The 17,645-nt window shown below is 41.8% G+C and overlaps 1 protein-coding gene across 4 annotated transcripts in view; it reads left to right on the forward strand.

Annotated features, from left to right (window-relative positions):
- Window positions 1–17,645, forward strand: part of Met (MET proto-oncogene, receptor tyrosine kinase) — a 108,013-nt gene that overhangs the window by 20,261 nt on the left and 70,107 nt on the right. For 2 of the 4 annotated variants that reach the window (XM_041675446.1, XM_041675448.1), the window contains exons 2-3: window positions 4,323–4,371; window positions 7,696–8,912. In XM_041675446.1, coding sequence (XP_041531380.1) covers window positions 7,710–8,912 — 1,203 coding nt within the window. In that variant the 5' untranslated portion in view covers window positions 4,323–4,371; window positions 7,696–7,709. The remainder of the gene's footprint in view (window positions 1–4,322; window positions 4,372–7,695; window positions 8,913–17,645) is intronic. The other 2 variants (XM_041675449.1, XM_041675450.1) reach the window with 1 other exon arrangement.

Genomic DNA, 17,645 nt, shown 5'->3' on the forward strand with positions numbered 1-17,645 from the left:
TGTTGCTGTGACTTGATTATTATAGTCCTACCTTTTCTTATCTGGTGAAGCAGGCTCATGCATGATGATCATGCAGAGGTTGGCAGCCAACCCTGGAATTGATCCTAATCTTTGCTCTTCTTTGAAGAGGGTCTCTGTTGTTCATCACTGTGTATCCCAGGCTAGCTAGTCACCCACTTCGGAATAGTCTCCAGGTTCCACTTCCTTTCTTGCAGCAGAGGCTCTGGTAATTACAGACATGCACGTTACCTCACCACTTCATGTGAGTTCCATGGACTCTCCTAGGGTCCTCATATGCCTGCATGCCAAGTACTTCACCTGCGGGACCATCTTAAAGGTGTAGTCCTACCTTTCCTACTTTCAAAGTTAATGGAAAGGGTGTAATTTAAAGAGATCTAAGAATTTTCCTTAGAATATCGTTCTTGCAAGCCCCCTTATATGTGGCAGTGACTGGTTTTTTGGTTTAGCTTCCTCAATATGGCATCTCAGCCATTTTCCAGAATTATAAATTCCCTTTTACACTCAAATATATTGTTGAAATCTTTTATAATTTTTTATTTTAACTCACCACTTAGGTACATTATTTTCATCTTGAGCTCATGCTAAATGTTATAATTGACTTCAGAAATATTCAATAGGAGAAAGAAATAAAACAGTAAACCACCTCAAGAATCTCAGTTAATGAATATATTCCCAGGTGTCAATTGAAATATTTACAAGTAATTGTTGAAAAACACAAAGAAAATATTTTGTTCCACTTTATTTGAATATTTTATGTACCATACTGAGCATGTCTGATCTTTTCCATTTCCTGTAAAGTTGAGGGTTGTTTTTTTTTTTTTTTGCGTTTGATTTGACCTGTGTTATGAACTCACAAGTTCATAATTTTTTTCCTGGACATTATTTGCTTGTGGTTTGCAAGGAGTAAAGGAATCATTATGAAATGGCTGACAAAAAGGAAGAAGGAAGGAAACAATTGTGTTGGCTCCTATAAGCTTAAACTATGGTGGGATTCAGATTGCCAAATGACAGTGAGAACCTCCCTCTCTCCAAGTCTGAGCTCTTCTGCCCACAGCATCAGCTTCAACTCTGGCTAGCTCAGCCCACATGGTAGCAAAGATGGCCCTCAGAAAGCAGCAGGGGGTATCATCTGAATGTCTGGAATCACTGAACATGAGCCATTCTCTGCCAGCATCCATTTGGTTGTCCTTGCTTTGGTCACGTGTGCACCCTGACTGAGCACTGGCTCAGAGGAGTAGAGCTCCTCAAAAAGCCAGTCTGGTGCGCATACTCTCCCTGCAGTGAGACTTGGGCAATATGATTGATAGGCAATCTCAGTAGATGGGGCAGAGAGAGTTCTCAAAAGAGCTTCTGGGGAAGAAATAGTGGGTGCTAAGCAGGTGTAAATAAGTGTTTCTGCGTCTTCTGAATGAAGTCTTTGCCCTAGAAATGCTACTAAAGAGAAACATTTCAAATAAGCATCATATATTTTAAAAATTAGAAATACCAAGGAGACCTTGGGTTTGTTTTGTTTTTTGAGACCTTGGTTTTTTTTGTGTGTGCATTTAGCTAACATTTTATTCTCTTTAAACATATATGTCATCTGAAACAAAATGAGAATAATGTTTATCTTATATATACCAACCAGAAAAGATGGTATAACTGAGTGTATCTCACAACATAGCTCCACATCACTGGGACTTTTGAGAAGAATCAGTTCCTAAAGCAAAGTTAATTGCGCCAAAGTTTACAAAGTCTTCCTCTTTAAGAAGTGTCTCATTGTGCCTGCTGTGATTGTCCCTGAGGAATCAATCTTTGAGGACAACACTCTGCTTCTTGCTGGTACAGTGGCTGAGCGGCACAGGTGCTACTCAGCAAAAGCCTGAGAACCCACCCCATTGCTAGTTTTGGGAGGGATGATATGACCAATGCAAGGTATTGTCATGCGAAAACTCGAAGCCAAGAAGTGGCTGAGAAGAGTTGAATGGCAACTTGGGAGGTTGGGCGGAGCCTGAACTCATAGTTAACAGGCTGTCTCTAATGTAAGGACTCATAAATGCCCCAGGTTTATGACCAAGGTGGCACCGAGGTGCTCATTTACAGGAAATGCTTGTTTAGTGATATTATCCTTGCTACCAACGGCAGAGATCTAAAGAAATGCTTTATAGGTGATTCAGTACCATCTGCTGTGTGCCAGACTTCAGGAGAATGAATTAGTCAGTCTGTTTGAATCATCTTTGTATGTTCCATTTAATTTTTAAAAAAAGTGAAATGATTAGCACTATTTCAAAGGAAAAAAATGGGGCAGAAGTGGTGAAAAGACATTCTGGGTTGAAAGTCTCATTCAGAGACATCACAGGAATAAATGTGTCAAGACGAAAATAGATGGGAAGTGAGTGTGTCTGAAGTCACTACCATTATAAACACTACAATGTCAGGCATAGCTGGGTCTGGCACGGAGCTGGGAAGCAAGAGTAATATAGGCAAGTTGGTCGCACCCGGCGTGACAGGTAATTGTAGCAAAAATATCTCTGAGATCAGAATTGTTACACTTCGAGCATACTTTGGAGTTCAGTAGTTGAGTTCAGGGATGCCAGTACATAGTTAATAACCGTCCCTGTGTGGGGGGCCAGAGCTCTAGTTTGGGGTATTTGCCAGTTCCTATGATGTAGCAGTCCTGTCATGCTGATTTTGGTTGTTAAGGTAAGGTCACTGAAATAGAAACTGAGAAGAGACACATAAAATAGGTGTGCTAAGCCAGTACCAGGGGACCCTAGCATGCTACTCCTCAAAATTCATTTGGCAAATTAGGAAGCTGCTGAAGCGGAAGAAACTGAGTGACTTGTTTTGGGTCATATAGCTTAGCTTTATTGCCACAACTCTAGCAGGGTTCTGCTTCTCAAAATTATGAATTCCTAAGGAGGAAAAGGTAATTGATCGCCACGCCCATTTTACTCCATAGCCAGGCTACGTTTCTCTTCTTTGAACTTCTTTCCTTGAGTTTAAACTATTGTGTGATTGCCTGCCTCCCCTACTAGTTTCTGTTCCCCCTGACAATTGGAAAGTAATTTAATCATCTTTGAAACGTCAGCCCTCTTCTTGGTATCTTGAACATTACAGATGCCCATTTAGGTTTTCTGGGACTGTGAACAAACAGTGATAATATAGGACAATCGTTGACCTACCAGGGGCTAGGCACTGCGCTAGCCTGCATCTATCATCAAATTCACAGAGCCATCCTCACAAATGGGCTGAGTCCCACAAGGCACCTGGCCAGAGTATGTGGTTGTACATTTGGCACCAAAGTCTGCACTTGGCACTGTGGTGTCACCAACATAGAGCTTTGTAAACAGAGACTAGTCTTAATTAACGGGATGATTAAGAAAATGGAATGTATTGAATGATTAATTGCATCCTTCTCTTCTGGCTTTCTTTTGCTTTGCTGTCCCATCCAGTGTGATAACAAAAAGCTCCCTTGTACATTTGCCGAGTCCTCTCTAGTTCAGCAGTAGCACAGTGAGTGACATATGATGTATCAACCTTAGAACATGATCCTTATTTCTAAAACATTACGTGATCCCTCAGGTTGTATAAAATAAAATAAAGATCATTTTGAAGTTTCTTTCACAAGAGAAAAATTAGAAGCCGGGAATAGTCAGTGCTGCTTTAATGGACATCAACTTGGATGCAAATGAATTATAATGTTGTTTGGATTTCCTTTTGGAAAAAATACATTCATTTATTTCCCTCACATCATACTTTTTGGAGAAAATACAGAAACAGTGTTCCCATTCTTGGAAGACATACTGATGTATGTCACGCTGTGAAAACATTTAAAGTTTCATATAATATACTCTGGACTGGTGAGACAATTTATCCCTAATCCTTTCTATTCATTCATCCTTCTTCCTTTCATTGGCCCCCAAAATGTTCTAGCATATTTCAAAACAACTGAGAAGTGTATGTTAAATAGTAAGTTCAAGTCCCAGTTTTTCTACATATACTTTAAAATGATCATGTCTTCCAAATCTCCCCTCTTGTTGATACTTAAGAACAATCGATGAGGGTATTGGACAGTGGCCACAGAGGTAGATGGATGGCCTTAAGTCACATGGCTAGACAGGGAAGGGCCAGGGTCGGAAACGTGATGCTGAAACTTATGCTCTACTATGACCCCTGTGTTCTGGACGCTGCTTCAGTGTTGAGGAAGCGTCCGAGGGTGGCCGCTCTCTGCTAGGCGTGGAATTGGGTGTCACACTGGGTGACTCCTGACAGACGTGCTCATCCAGAGGAGGACGCTAACCATACTTCCTTCTTCACAGGATGTTTCTGAAGAGAAACGAGACGGTTTAACAGAATGCCCAGCACGTGGTAAGCACACAATGCATGTTATTGTTGCTTTTATGATTCTGTGGCTTAGACTTCTCCCAGTAATTTATCTTATTGAAGCTTTGCTTTGCTCTCTGGTACATCAGTGACACTCTGGCTTTGCTACACGTCACCTCAAAGCCTGTGTCCTCAACCAGCTTCCTTCATGTGAACCCCAAAGACAACTGTGTTTTCAACTGTCTACACCAGGTTTCTTCTCTTTCCTGAATGTGAAGAGGTAGTCAGAGAATGTTGATTGTATCTTATCTTAAAGGAGCCTGGGGCTCAAAGGAACCTTTAGAGTGGTTCTTTTATTACTTCCTTACTGATCTCCGTTTACAGGCTCTTCATCCAGCTGAAGTCCCTAGTCCCTCCTCTCTAGCCATTCTTGAAGCACATGTCTGTGCACTCTGATTTACTTTTAGAACACAGAGATATCATGTTCTGAACCTCTCGCTGTTCCTGTACTGTCATGTGACTTCTCCTCGCTGGTTGTATCGGAGAACATGATCTCTCTTATGTTCCGGGAATCTTAGAAATACCTGTTTGGAATATTGCATCATCAGCTTTGTCTCTCATTTGTGCCTGTCACCCCCCCTTCTCAGAGTCTAGTACTTGCCACTGTCCTGCCCACGCCATGTTCTCTCCACTGGGTCTCTGCTTTGCACAAAACTGGTTGTCTGTGAGGAATCTTCACTCACTCTCCCCTTGAGGACTGATTCTAGCCTCATTTGCTGTCTCCTTTCCTTTTTACTCACGCTCGTTACCTCTACCAAGAAACCATGAGCTTTCCAGAGAAAGGCACTGTGTCTTTGTAAGTACCAAATCAGTGTTAGCAGAGGTGGAAGTCTTGCAAATAAGCGTACATCTTTCTAATTGAACAATGAACTCCAAGCAACTGCTGTTGCCTTCTGCTAGTTCTTGCTTAAGTGAACAATCTACTTCCTCAAAACACATATTCCCTTACACCTTAACAGTATTGAAAACTACTGTTAAATCTATTGAAACCACTCTCTTGAAGGTCAACAACTACACAATATACAGACTATGGTCTTCTTGAGACCCTTGCCTGGCCTCTGTATCACTGAAGCAGTGCTGGCTCTTGATGCCTCAATGCCTTCTTGACTCTGCTCAGTTATTTTAATGTAGGTTTTTGCCCCGATATAATTCACTGGCCACCTCTTTTCCTTCTAGTTCTACCACAAGCATACCAACCTAGGTCTTAACTCTCACTTCTATGCATATACCTGAAGTTTATTTCTCTTGTGCTAAATGAAGTACCAAGTACCCCAAGTTTTGGTCTTGCATTTCTTCCTCATTCCGCCAGCTACTACTGTGTCACCGGAAGCAGATGTGTCTCCCCTGAGCCAGTCATGCTCCTATCTATAAGGGCAACTTTCCTCCGAAACTTTCATTATTCACCTCTGTTCCTTGGCATAGATGTTCCGTCTGCTCAGAAATTCCATTCGTCACGTATTCCAAGCATCTGCTTCCTGATAAATGATGTGAGTGAGCCCTTCCAGCCATTCCTACAGTAGAGCCGTTACTCGGTTCCCATCACTTAATTATACTCAGCAGGCTTCAAGACCGTATCTCTCAGCCAGCTTCCTATTGCTGCCTGCTGTGTAGCTCATTCTACCTCGGCCCAGATGACTCCCGATCATCTCCACCTCCCCTTTCTTCTGTCCAGCCAGGTGGCAAGTCTTACTTACTGAATGGTGCCTCTCGCTGCCTCCTTCTGTTCCCAGGGCCACCATCTTGCTGATTACCCTCCTTTGCTTCATTCTAGGCCACCATAGTTACTGGTCAACCATCTCTTTAAAGCTCTCAATTTTTAGAAACTTATTAGAACCAAAGTCGAAACGTTAGGACCCAGGTTCTTGTTTCTGAACCAGCTGCTTATCTTTTATTTACACACAGGTTTTGTATATATTTGTGGAATGCCAGCTGTGTTCCTGGCTCCCAAGCATCCTTTTCTTGGAATATAGTGATAAATGAGTCAGACAGGCTGTCCTCCTAATGGACCTCCTAACATAAGGAGTGTGTGCTATGTCTCATGTCATGAATCCCATACAGAAGCCATCTCTCCTTTTCTTGATGCTTGTAGCTTAGGGGTTGTGCTATATAGGGTGCTGTAATGACAGGTAGTTTAGTCATCAGTCTCTCTGTGTTAATTATTAGCCAGGTTTTTAGGAGCACTGAAAGGCAGGAACCAAGTCCCATTTTCCATTTTCCTTATGTAAACACAGAGCCAATCACATATTAGTTTCTTGGTGATATTGGATGTTGTTTCATAGATCCAAGGTTAGTCTTTGCCATAGCTGTAATGCCAAATGTGGTTTGAAACCCCCTTCAGTCCTTTCAGAAAACACAATTGTTAGGTAATTAGTTGCTTTCATCCTAAGTACTCTCTTTGCAAAACAATAGCCTACCACTGCCCTTAGCTATTATTAGCAGAGTTTGCACATCTTTAGCTTGAATAACAAGCCAGTCATGCTTCCTGGGAGAAACACTGGTCCATGTGTAAACCCCGGAATGCTGAAATAATGTTCTTGGGACTAAAGAGCTTTTTTGACTTGATAATGAACAATATGTTGTTTTTTTCCCCCTGGGAAATAGTTCTAAAACTTCAATTCTGAAGATTAAATTTGACTTCACACATTTCAGTCGGCTGCTCCTAGTGATCTTGCATCAAGCATTTGTCTATCTGAAACAATAGGTTAGCCATAGCCAAGTATAACCATACCTTTTCCGCACACACAAAAATCCTATAAACAGCATGTGACCGCTCTCTTCTAGGATTTATGATTGGTTTCTTCCACAAGGAAGCTAAATTTAGCCTAGTAATTCTACATGCTCCCGAGGAAACAACGCCTCCTGTGATTTCTAGAACAAATGAATCTGAACCACAGTTCCTTTCCTTGACTAACCAAGAAAGTTTAAGTGTCAACCTGGTCATTAGCCACAGATATGAAACCACATTAAGCAACCAGCAAGGGGTTAAGAAAGAATGCGCTGCGTCGCTTATTCAGCTGCTGAACGGCTCTCAGTTGCCGCATGGGCCTCAACACAGAACATTGTTTGCATCCCATAATGGCCCTTGAAAACTACGCACTCGTGGCGTGACTTCTAAAATTAAACTGTGTGGAGTCATGTCCAGTCCTACAATGCATCTCTATGAGACACTAGCTAGGGGTTTTTGTCTTCATTCTATGTAAAAATTCCAGTGAGGAAATGTTATTTCTGCCCGCGAAGCTGGAGCAGGGCTTCCATTTTTCTTGTTTCTAATGACGACTAAGCAGCTCTTGCTTGAACGTGTCTTGGCAGATCCGCTTCTCACAATGAAGGCCCCCACCGTGCTATCACCTGGCATTCTGGTGCTGCTGTTGACCTTGGTGCAGAGGAGCCATGGGGAGTGCAAAGAGGCCCTCTTGAAGTCCGGGATGAATGTGAACATGAAGTATCAGCTTCCCAACTTCACCTCAGAAACCCCCATCCAGAATGTCGTTCTGCACGGGCATCATATTTACCTCGGAGCCACAAACTACATTTACGTTCTAAATGACCAAGACCTTCAGAAGGTATCACAGTACCAGACGGGGCCCGTCTTGGAACACCCAGATTGTTTTCCATGTCAGGACTGCAGTGGCAATGCCAATTCCTCAGGAGGCGTCTGGAAAGACAACGTCAACATGGCTCTGCTCGTCGACACGTACTATGACGATCAGCTCATCAGCTGTGGCAGCGTCAGCAGAGGCACCTGCCAGCGGCACATCCTGCCTCCTGACAACCCGGCTGACATACGGTCCGAGGTTCACTGCATGTTCTCCCCAGATGTGGATGAAGAATCAGGTCAGTGTCCTGACTGCGTAGTGAGCGCCCTGGGAGCCAAAGTCCTCCTGTCTGAAAAGGACAGGTTCATCAATTTCTTTGTGGGGAATACGATCAATTCGACCTACCTTCCTGATCGTTCATTGCATTCGATATCGGTGAGACGGCTGAAGGAAACCCAGGATGGTTTTAAGTTTTTGACAGACCAGTCCTATATTGATGTCTTACCCGAATTCCGGGAGTCCTACCCCATAAAGTACATACATGCCTTCGAAAGCAAACATTTTATTTACTTTCTGACTGTCCAAAAGGAAACCCTAGACGCTCAGACTTTTCACACGAGGATAATCAGGTTCTGCTCTGTGGACTCGGGGTTGCACTCCTACATGGAAATGCCTCTGGAGTGTATTCTCACGGAGAAAAGAAGAAAGAGATCCACAAGGGAGGAGGTGTTCAACATCCTCCAAGCCGCCTATGTCGGGAAGCCTGGGGCCAATCTTGCTAAGCAGATAGGTGCCAGCCCGAATGATGACATTCTCTATGGCGTGTTCGCACAAAGCAAGCCAGATTCTGCTGAACCCATGAATCGATCGGCCGTCTGCGCGTTCCCCATCAAATATGTCAATGAATTCTTCAACAAGATTGTCAACAAAAACAATGTGAGGTGTCTCCAGCATTTTTATGGACCCAACCATGAGCACTGTTTCAACAGGGTAAGTCTTAAAATTAGGTATAAAGCAGAATAAATGCCAATCTAAAAACAGGGAGGGGGATACCAAGGCATCTCTGTGGTTAGCCAATGGTTTGTATCCAAAATATTTACAAATTCTTTGTTAGGAAATTGATCTTCATTACTGATTAAAATAGTGTTTTATGAAATTTATGTGAGGTTGGGGAGGTAGCTTGGTCAGTGAAAGGTTGTTGTGCAAGCATGGGGAGTGGAGATCCATTCCAAGAACCCATGTGAAGAAAACAGGTGTGGTGGTCCATGCTTGTAGTTCCAACACTAATAATAGAAATGCCTTGGGTTCACTGGTAGGTCAGTTTAACCTACTTGGCAGTCTCTAGATCAATGAGAAAGACTTCATCTCAAATAATAAATTAAAAACAAGCAGGTACTGAGGAGTGACACCCAAGTTTCTCTTCTGGTCTCCATGTACCCACACAAGAAATGCATCCAAGAATGTATGCTTGTGAGCCACCTCACACACGTGCATGCACACGCACACACACACAGGGGGTGGGGGCATTACTGTAACTAAAAGAAAAAAATAGTTTTAACACTTAGTGTGCATTCCTGCATAGCACTTTTTGTTTGGGATTGATTATTACTAAAAATGGTGTTTTCACAGGAGACCATAGGAAAATCATTGGTGTTTTAATTAAATAAAGTAGAATTTTGTCTGCTAGTCATTTGATCCAGTGACAGAGGGCGAGCACCGACCTAGGGAGTCCATTGCCTCCTTGGAAGTTGTGTTCAGCCTAGATTTGCATATATAGCATGGTTGTGCCTCCTAACCCAGTGACCCCCAGTGACCATAACTGAACAGATAGTGTCCCATTGGATCTTGTCTAAAGACATTTGGGTTTTGGAAATGTGTATCTTGTCTGGACAGTTTTCACTCTAAGAAATAAAGGTTCTAACTGCAACTAGGAGAAACATAAATGTACTGGATAAGAGAAAGCATATAATTCTACTGCAGCACAACCGGGGCTTGCGCATTCACGACATCTGCTTGGCTCTTGATGGGACCCCTGGGCTACTTCCCTATGTGCAAAATTACTTACCTGTTTTATGGAACGCAGAAAATACATGCTTTGCTGAAACAAAGACAAAACATCCCTCCTTTCCCCTCCAAAGTCTGATCATACATATAACACACCCATGCCAGTCCCAACTAAGGCATATTGCTCCCTCACGTGTTTAATAAACATTGTCAACTCTGTAAGACACAATGGAGTTCTTCATCAGGCTGTCCTTTTTCTTCAATGGAAAATACTGCAAAAGAAGAGAAGAAAGCCGGAGGGCTTTCGGAAACCTGGGATTCCAAAGCGCCAGTGTGCTATTCAGGGCATCTGTGAGCACACACTTTCCCTGCATCCAGCAAGCTAGCTGAGCATCGTGACTTTAAAGAGCCTATGGGACTTCCTCCAGGGCTTCCAGGGCTGCTGGGCTTGATGCTTGGATTTTGTCCTGGAAAAGTTAAAAAAGACAGTCGACTTTGCAGGGGCATACTGGTATCTTATCTCGTTGTTTTATTTTGTGCGCTTCAGCCTCCCAGTGGTAAATGTTCTTACTCATTTTAAAAAGTCTCAGAACCTCCTGAACTTTATCTTACCTGCTTTGACATTTTTTAGTTTTCCAGAGGGAACAAAGAGGCAAGATTATCCAATAAAATGCAGGCTAGTTTTATCACGCAGGGAAAAATGCCCCAAAAGCCACACCTGAAACCATTATCACCCCCATCTCAAAAATTCTTGTGGGAAACGAGATGTAACTTGCCAACAGTCTCCTTGTAAGGGAAGCCAAGTTTTGCACTGGCCAAATTCCATAAAGACAAATACCGGCGAAGCTCCATTCTTTATTTGCCTGTTCATCTTCTCCGCTTACTAGCGGCTTAAATTCTTCTGAAACCGAGGCTACTCACTGTTCTCACATACCTGGTCCACAGAAAGTGTTCCAGTGACCAACATGCAGTCATATCCCAGCTTTCTCCTCAAATGAGGGCAGCAAGAAGAAAATGATTTACAGGACCTGAGCAGTTAGGGAGTCTTTAAGAAATAAGATGAGTCTGCTTTGTCCGGACTGGATTAACTTGGTCAGATATCAGGTGACCCTTCTCATGAGATCTTGGAATTGAGTCTTTATTTTAACATGAAGTTTCATGACTAGATACACATCGAGGAGGTTTGATATTAATATCTCTAATATTGCATGGACAGACTTAAGTGTTCTTCGGACAAGCTGAAGTATGCTATGGTGGTACCTTTCTATTTAAGTTCCTGCCCAGTCCTCAGTTTGTGTGATAAGATCCACGGGGGGGTGGGGGTTTGTTACCCTCCTATCTCCCCACCATATATAAAACATATCTCTACTGCTGGATAAGCACTAGGTACCAGGAAAGACAAGGTTGTCTGTTTGGGGATACAGCAGGTGTTTCAGGCTTAACTCCTTATTGATGATGTTATGCGGCTCCCTCTCCCCTCACATGTCATGAATGTATCTAGTGACGATCTTAACGGGCATCTTCTCACATCGGCCACAGGAAAGTCCCTTTGAGTCACCCGACAGTTCTGAGAGCGAGAACACATCATTTTCACCCACGCCAGTTTCTACTTATAATTCAGTTTCTGGGAGCTTATCTCAAGCCGCAGGTGCCCATCCATGGAATCCTAGTGCTGCTGGCTATAATAGACCTTCTATAAGAATAGAATCTTAAGCCAGACAGCGGTGGTGCACACCTATAATCCCAGCGCTCTGGAGGCAGATTTCGGAGTTCAAGGCCAGCCTGGTCTACAGTCTGAGTTCCAAGACAGCCAGGGTTAAGCATATAGTCTTGGTTTGCACATTTTTGTTTAGTTTGAATGTGGATTTTAAAGGGCTTATTTTTATCAATGTGTATTTAATGTCGTTTTTATTTCTAAATTTTCTTTGCCTTATAAATTTAGAGACATCCTATGAAAAGTTTAGAAACATTTAAAATATGAAATATTAAGTTTTCTTATTAAATATATTAATAAATTCAATAACAGACAATAAAGGGCTTATTTATAATGACATCTAACTGTGAATTCTATTAGTTTGCCCATCCACAATAAGTTCAAAATCATTTGAAATAACTTTATTGCCTTTTTTTAAACCCATTCATTGGTGAATCTTTATAAACATCTCAATTTAGTATGGATTCATGTTGTCTTAGGCTAATGCATATTCTCTTAGCTTTATTGAGCAAAATATAATCATTGAGAAAATGCCCCTATAATATGGAAACTTTGTAATGACTCAACTTTAGGAGAAAAAAAAACCCTCTTCCTCCTATTTGGAGATAAATAGCATTATAAATCCCTTAATTCACTTCAAATTACTAGAATCTCCACCAATCATACATAAGGAATTCATTAACTTGTAAGTCCAGGAAGAAATAGTTTAGGGAGCTAACCGAGACAATTGCTGCAAATGAAGTCAGTGGTGATCAGGAGACCCATTTAAAAATCCCACAACCAGCAGCGGTCTCATTCTGTGAGGTTGCTAGGGATTTCACTTGGAGGCTTGTAATACTACATTTTAGGAAAGATTTTTAATGCATATTGAGAAAGGAAAGTTTCTTTGTATAATTCTATTAATGCCTTTCACTCTTTAGAGTCCATTACCAAAGTTTCCCTATATTGTGTAAACATCTGAAAAAGTCAACTTGTAGTAAATATTTCCCCAACATCTTGGTCATCTTTTTTTTTTTAGTTTTTTTTTTAATTAAAATTGTTTTCATACAATATATTTGATCATATTATTTCCCCTTTCCCAAATCATTCCAGATTCTCCCTACCCACTTCCCTACCCACCCAACCTCATGTTCTCTGCCCCAGCTCTCTCTCCCTCAAGATAAAAACAAGGAAAAGCAAGATGTAAAAATAAAAAAAAAACAGTAAGATTAAAATATACCAGAGCAAAACAAAATCACGCATGAAAACAAACAAACAGATATAACACAGAGTCTGTTTTGTATTCGCTAACTACTGCTGGGCATGAGGATCTGTCCTGGATGTGGGTGATGTGCTCAGTGGCATCTTGGTCACCGTAATAATGGATATTGGGTCTGCTGTGGGGGGTAGCATGTGAGGTTTGGTCCCAGACAGTCCTGGGTGAAAGGCCTGGTGGACAGAACACGTGTGTGACTTCCACCTGCTGCTTAGCTTCTTGCAATCTGGGTTCCATCCGCAACATGGAGCCCTAGGTCCAGGTTCGGGCCTGAAACCCACGGTTTCCTACCTGGTGTCCTTGAGAACTTTCTTTACATTCTCTAGATGGTCTAGCCTCACGTGGAACCTATCATATGGGCAAGTGCAACAATACCTAACAGTCCTGCCTTGGTCCTGTGCTCACATTAAATGACAGTTTTACTATAAAATGCTTATATAAAGAGAGATGAATTCAAATGATCAGTTTCTTTTTAAACAGTTGTGTGTCTCATGAGAGGCTTCACTTCTCTCTATATGTTATGAGTGACCAAACTCCAGACAACTAATTACTATCTAGTGGGCTGACAGTGATGGGGACAACCATGGAATCGAATTGCATGACCCTTATGGAAATCGTTCTCTGACTTAAATTTTAAACTGGCCTTGGTACAGCAAGATATCCTGCTTATATACTTAAGGTCAAATTCTGCCTTAAGAACTTGTCTGTTTATGGGACCCCTGGCAGTGGAACCAGGATACTATCCCTGGTGCCTTTGCTGGCTTTTTGAAGCCCACACCATGTGGTGGGATGCCTTGCTCGGCCTTGATGCAGAGGGAAGGGCCTTGGTCCTGCCACAACTGTACCAGGCCTTGTTGACTTCCCATGGGGGGCCTTATCCTTTCTGAGAAGTGATGGGATGAGTTGGGGGGAAGTGGGGCGCAGCAGGAGGAGGGGAGAAAGGGAGAACTGTGGTTGGTATGTAAAATGAATTTTTATATATATATATATATATATATATATATATTTATATATATATATATATATATATATATATATATATAGTATTAGGCAATACAGCTCCAGAAGAAGTTGGCCTCGTAGGTTGTTTTTATTGCGCTTCCTTGTTTCTCAAATATTGCACTTGTACTCCAATACAAAGAGTAGCCAACTGCTTCCCAAAATAAAGGAAGCTGAAGGTAGTAATTTTCCATCTCCGTTCTTGAGTGCCAGAGTTACAGGGTCACCACTCCAAGCAGTCAGAGGGAGAAAGGAAAGGGATCGCCATGGGTTTTCAATAAGAAGGAATCGCAAAACAAGATGCAAACGAGGAATTAGGCATGAGCAGAAAAGCAAACATTTGGGGATGTTTCTTATCACTATCATAAAGATGATAGATGGGTAAAATTGAGTTACATTTAAGTTGTAATGGAGGCAAATAATTGCAGCATTCCATCAGGAGACCACAAGGTCCATTATTGATCTGTCCTCCTCGGGGCATGTCTTGTAATATTTAATAAAATAAACAGAGATTTATAACTCTCTCTGGGCCGTGTATCTGTAATCTCCCACACTATTCAAATTGTGGCTGTGGAGTCAGCATCAGAACTAACATCCACGTCATCCGATCGGTTTGCCATGGCTCATTTAGACAGTGTAGTGCTCTCAAGAGGATGCATTTCATATTAGGAGTGAAACATGTACAGTCACATTCCAAAGTTGTCTTCTTACTTCCCGTGTCCAGGAATGAGGGAGCGTTACCCTCTGTGCACTGTTACTGACGAGTCTTCATTTTTGATACTAAACATTGCTCCAAAGCAAATCTTTTAAGAAAGAAAACCCTTAAGGTACAAGGATTGGATGTATTTTACTTTAAAAAAAATTAACTAAAACTACTAATTTTCACTTGCTTCTTTTCCATAGCTGTTGCCTCTGTTCTCCTCCAGACTGGGCAAGTTGCTGCTTCCTGCCTTGTTTGAATTCTCCCTGCTGTCTATGGCTTACAAAATGGCATGGTGCAATTTCTTTTTAATCTAAGAGAAACTTAAAATGAATTTCTTTCCAAATTTTCATAATATTCTCTGAGTTCATTGGGCACACCCCCGGGGGTGTTTTTATAAGGTAGCAAATGAGCCATTAGTGCCTCCTGCCTTGGCCTCATCCCTGCTAACTGCCTTAAACCGTCACGTGTCTGTTCCTCAACCCAACCCCAAAAAGATTCTAAAATGTCACCGTATAATGCTTTCATAAACCAAAAGCAAAAGGACACAGTTCAAGTTGGAACTCTGGCCAGCAATGCAGGGAGCCTTTACCTGGGGAGGATACTTACTCAGGATGTGAGTAACAGCATCTCCCATGTGTCAGGTAGCTGAGGTTAACCACGTCCCTGCGTTGTAAGGCTGCTTCCTGTTCATACTCTCCTTTAAAGCAGGGCATAACTGTGTTAAGTTGCTGATCCCTCCGTGGTGATTAATTTGAGGAAATTTCTGTATTACTTATTGGATAATAAGTCTAACAGGAGAAGAAATGGATTTTAAAGGTGACTTTCGAAAAAGGTAAAATTCTGGAGCTAAGGCACTGATATGTGATGATTCCAGTCCCACATTCCTAGTAAGAGATTACTGGAAGCATGAGGAACCCCCTATGTTGATAAGGATAATAACCTAGTGAGTAATAACATTTTTTAAACTTACTGTAGTATTTCAAATTTTGGGTGTTGCACCCTTTCTCCGGACTTTGGTCTTATCAATGGCCATCCCTCCCTGTTTCCTTATCTCCTCTTTCAAACAAGAAAAACAAAGATCTGCCAAAATTTAGAGAGGACTTACGAGGAATTTCTGCTGGTACTTGTCTGTGCACTGACACAAATACTGATAAAGTGGACACAGAATGACCAAGTGCCCATGTTTGTGCTGTAAGTCACATCCCCAGGGCCCATGGAAGACTCAAAAGTATCAGAGAAAAGAAACAGAAAAGAAACAAAGGCTTGACTACTCTTGGAGTCAATAAAACTCCCTTCCCTTGACTTTTTTTTTTGTATAGATATGGTAATTGATTCTAGGATCCTGGATACATTCCAGTCTGCTAATTATATATTTTTTCCTCAAGCTAAAACGTTCCAGGAGGGCTCATTCGCTTATGACTCACTGGCTGAGCAGTATTGACTTCCTATACTATGAGCCAGGCTCTACCTTGGGGAAGCAATTTCTGCACTTACCTGGGACCTAGGCTAATGTAGTAGCAGATGAAGTGCGTGCACACAGCACTTCAGGAAGATTGGCCCATCTTCCAGAAAGAAAAGGAAAGGGGAAGGTCTAACTAGTGCATACTAACATAGGATAAGAGTTCGTTTTAACTGTTCTCCATGTTCACAGGTGGGGAAAGATGGTTTACAGGTCATATAAGTATAGAATAAAAAGATACACTGTTGCACTTCCCTTAACCTGTTTGGACACATTGTCGAAATGTTCATCAGTCAGGGACCAATAAATGGCAGGTGACATTTAGACTGCACTCTAGGTAAAAGGGGTGAATTAAGGTCCTTTGGGGCTTGAAAAGCATTCTGTCCGAGCCGGCTTTATGGAAATTCAGTTTGTCATGCTGTCAGGACAGAACACAGAGATGATTCATGGTGGCCTAGAATGTGGGTCTGCATACCAGAAAAGTATACATCTGAAGGCTAAATTTCCTGCTGATAGTTTACATTTGAAATATCTGATTAGCACTTAGCCTCTCACGGGCAGCCTGCTCGCACTGAAGGTGAAGAGGCACTCAGGATTTGGGGACAAAGCAGGACTGAGCTGGCCCACCAGCTCTGAGTGAATCAATAGTGTTCAGCGCTAATGCACTAAACAGGTTACAAGCACTAATGCAGCGGGAGTCGATAGCAAAAAATGAATGTCTCTAAAAATTACCTTGACAACAAAATGTGCAATATTTTCCATTTATTTTCAACTAATTACATTGCAAGCTTGTTCTTTCGTCTCATTAGTTTAAGCTAAGTGCCGGAGTCGAACTGTTTTCTTTAGGGCATAAGATGGGCAGATACTTGTGAACACTATTTTCAGCAAGAGTCGGAGGAAAAGGAGTTTTGTGTGACCAGGATTCAGTAGGAAGCCCAATAGTTACTCACTGAATGCTCACTCATGATAGGAGGGCAACGGGAAGGTAACTGTACCTGACCCTTTCCTCATGCAGCAATGGATTACTGGAGATGACAGCAAATGTCCGAGTCACTCTGTCAACACGGCGTCCTGTAATTCATGAAATACGACATAATCTGTGAATATAAAAGAAAGACAATATTTTTTACTGTTTAATCTTAAAAGACTGCTCTAGAGTGAGAAAAGTTAACTTTTACATGAAGCTTTAGACTATAGATAAAGCATTATATCTTTAACATGTTTAGTTTTGGGCAAACATATGCCGAGTGTCTAATACGCTAATAATCATGACCCATTTCATTGCCTTGTGCCTGAACCATAAACTGTCGCATTGAATTTTAACTTTTTGAAGCGCACTAAAGCACATTATTTTGTATTCACAAAAATATTAGAAGGTGCAGTGCCCTGTTGAGAGTTTAACTTTTTAAAATACATCCTGTTATACAAAATTGTGGATGTGTTTTAATAAAGCTTAGCATGAAGTAGGTCGTGTGTGCATGGCTAGGAGCTCCAGCTGTGGTGTCGGCTCTGCTCGCCCCCTAGAGATCTGTGCCTCTCCTAGCCTAGCACCCCATCAGCTTCTTTGGAAGTAGATACGTTTCTGTTAG

This window comes from Microtus oregoni, unplaced genomic scaffold (genome assembly GCF_018167655.1).
Source record: "Microtus oregoni isolate MIOR12 unplaced genomic scaffold, Mior012 000026F_ref0000081, whole genome shotgun sequence".
In the NCBI taxonomy this organism is placed as follows: domain Eukaryota; kingdom Metazoa; phylum Chordata; class Mammalia; order Rodentia; family Cricetidae; genus Microtus; species Microtus oregoni.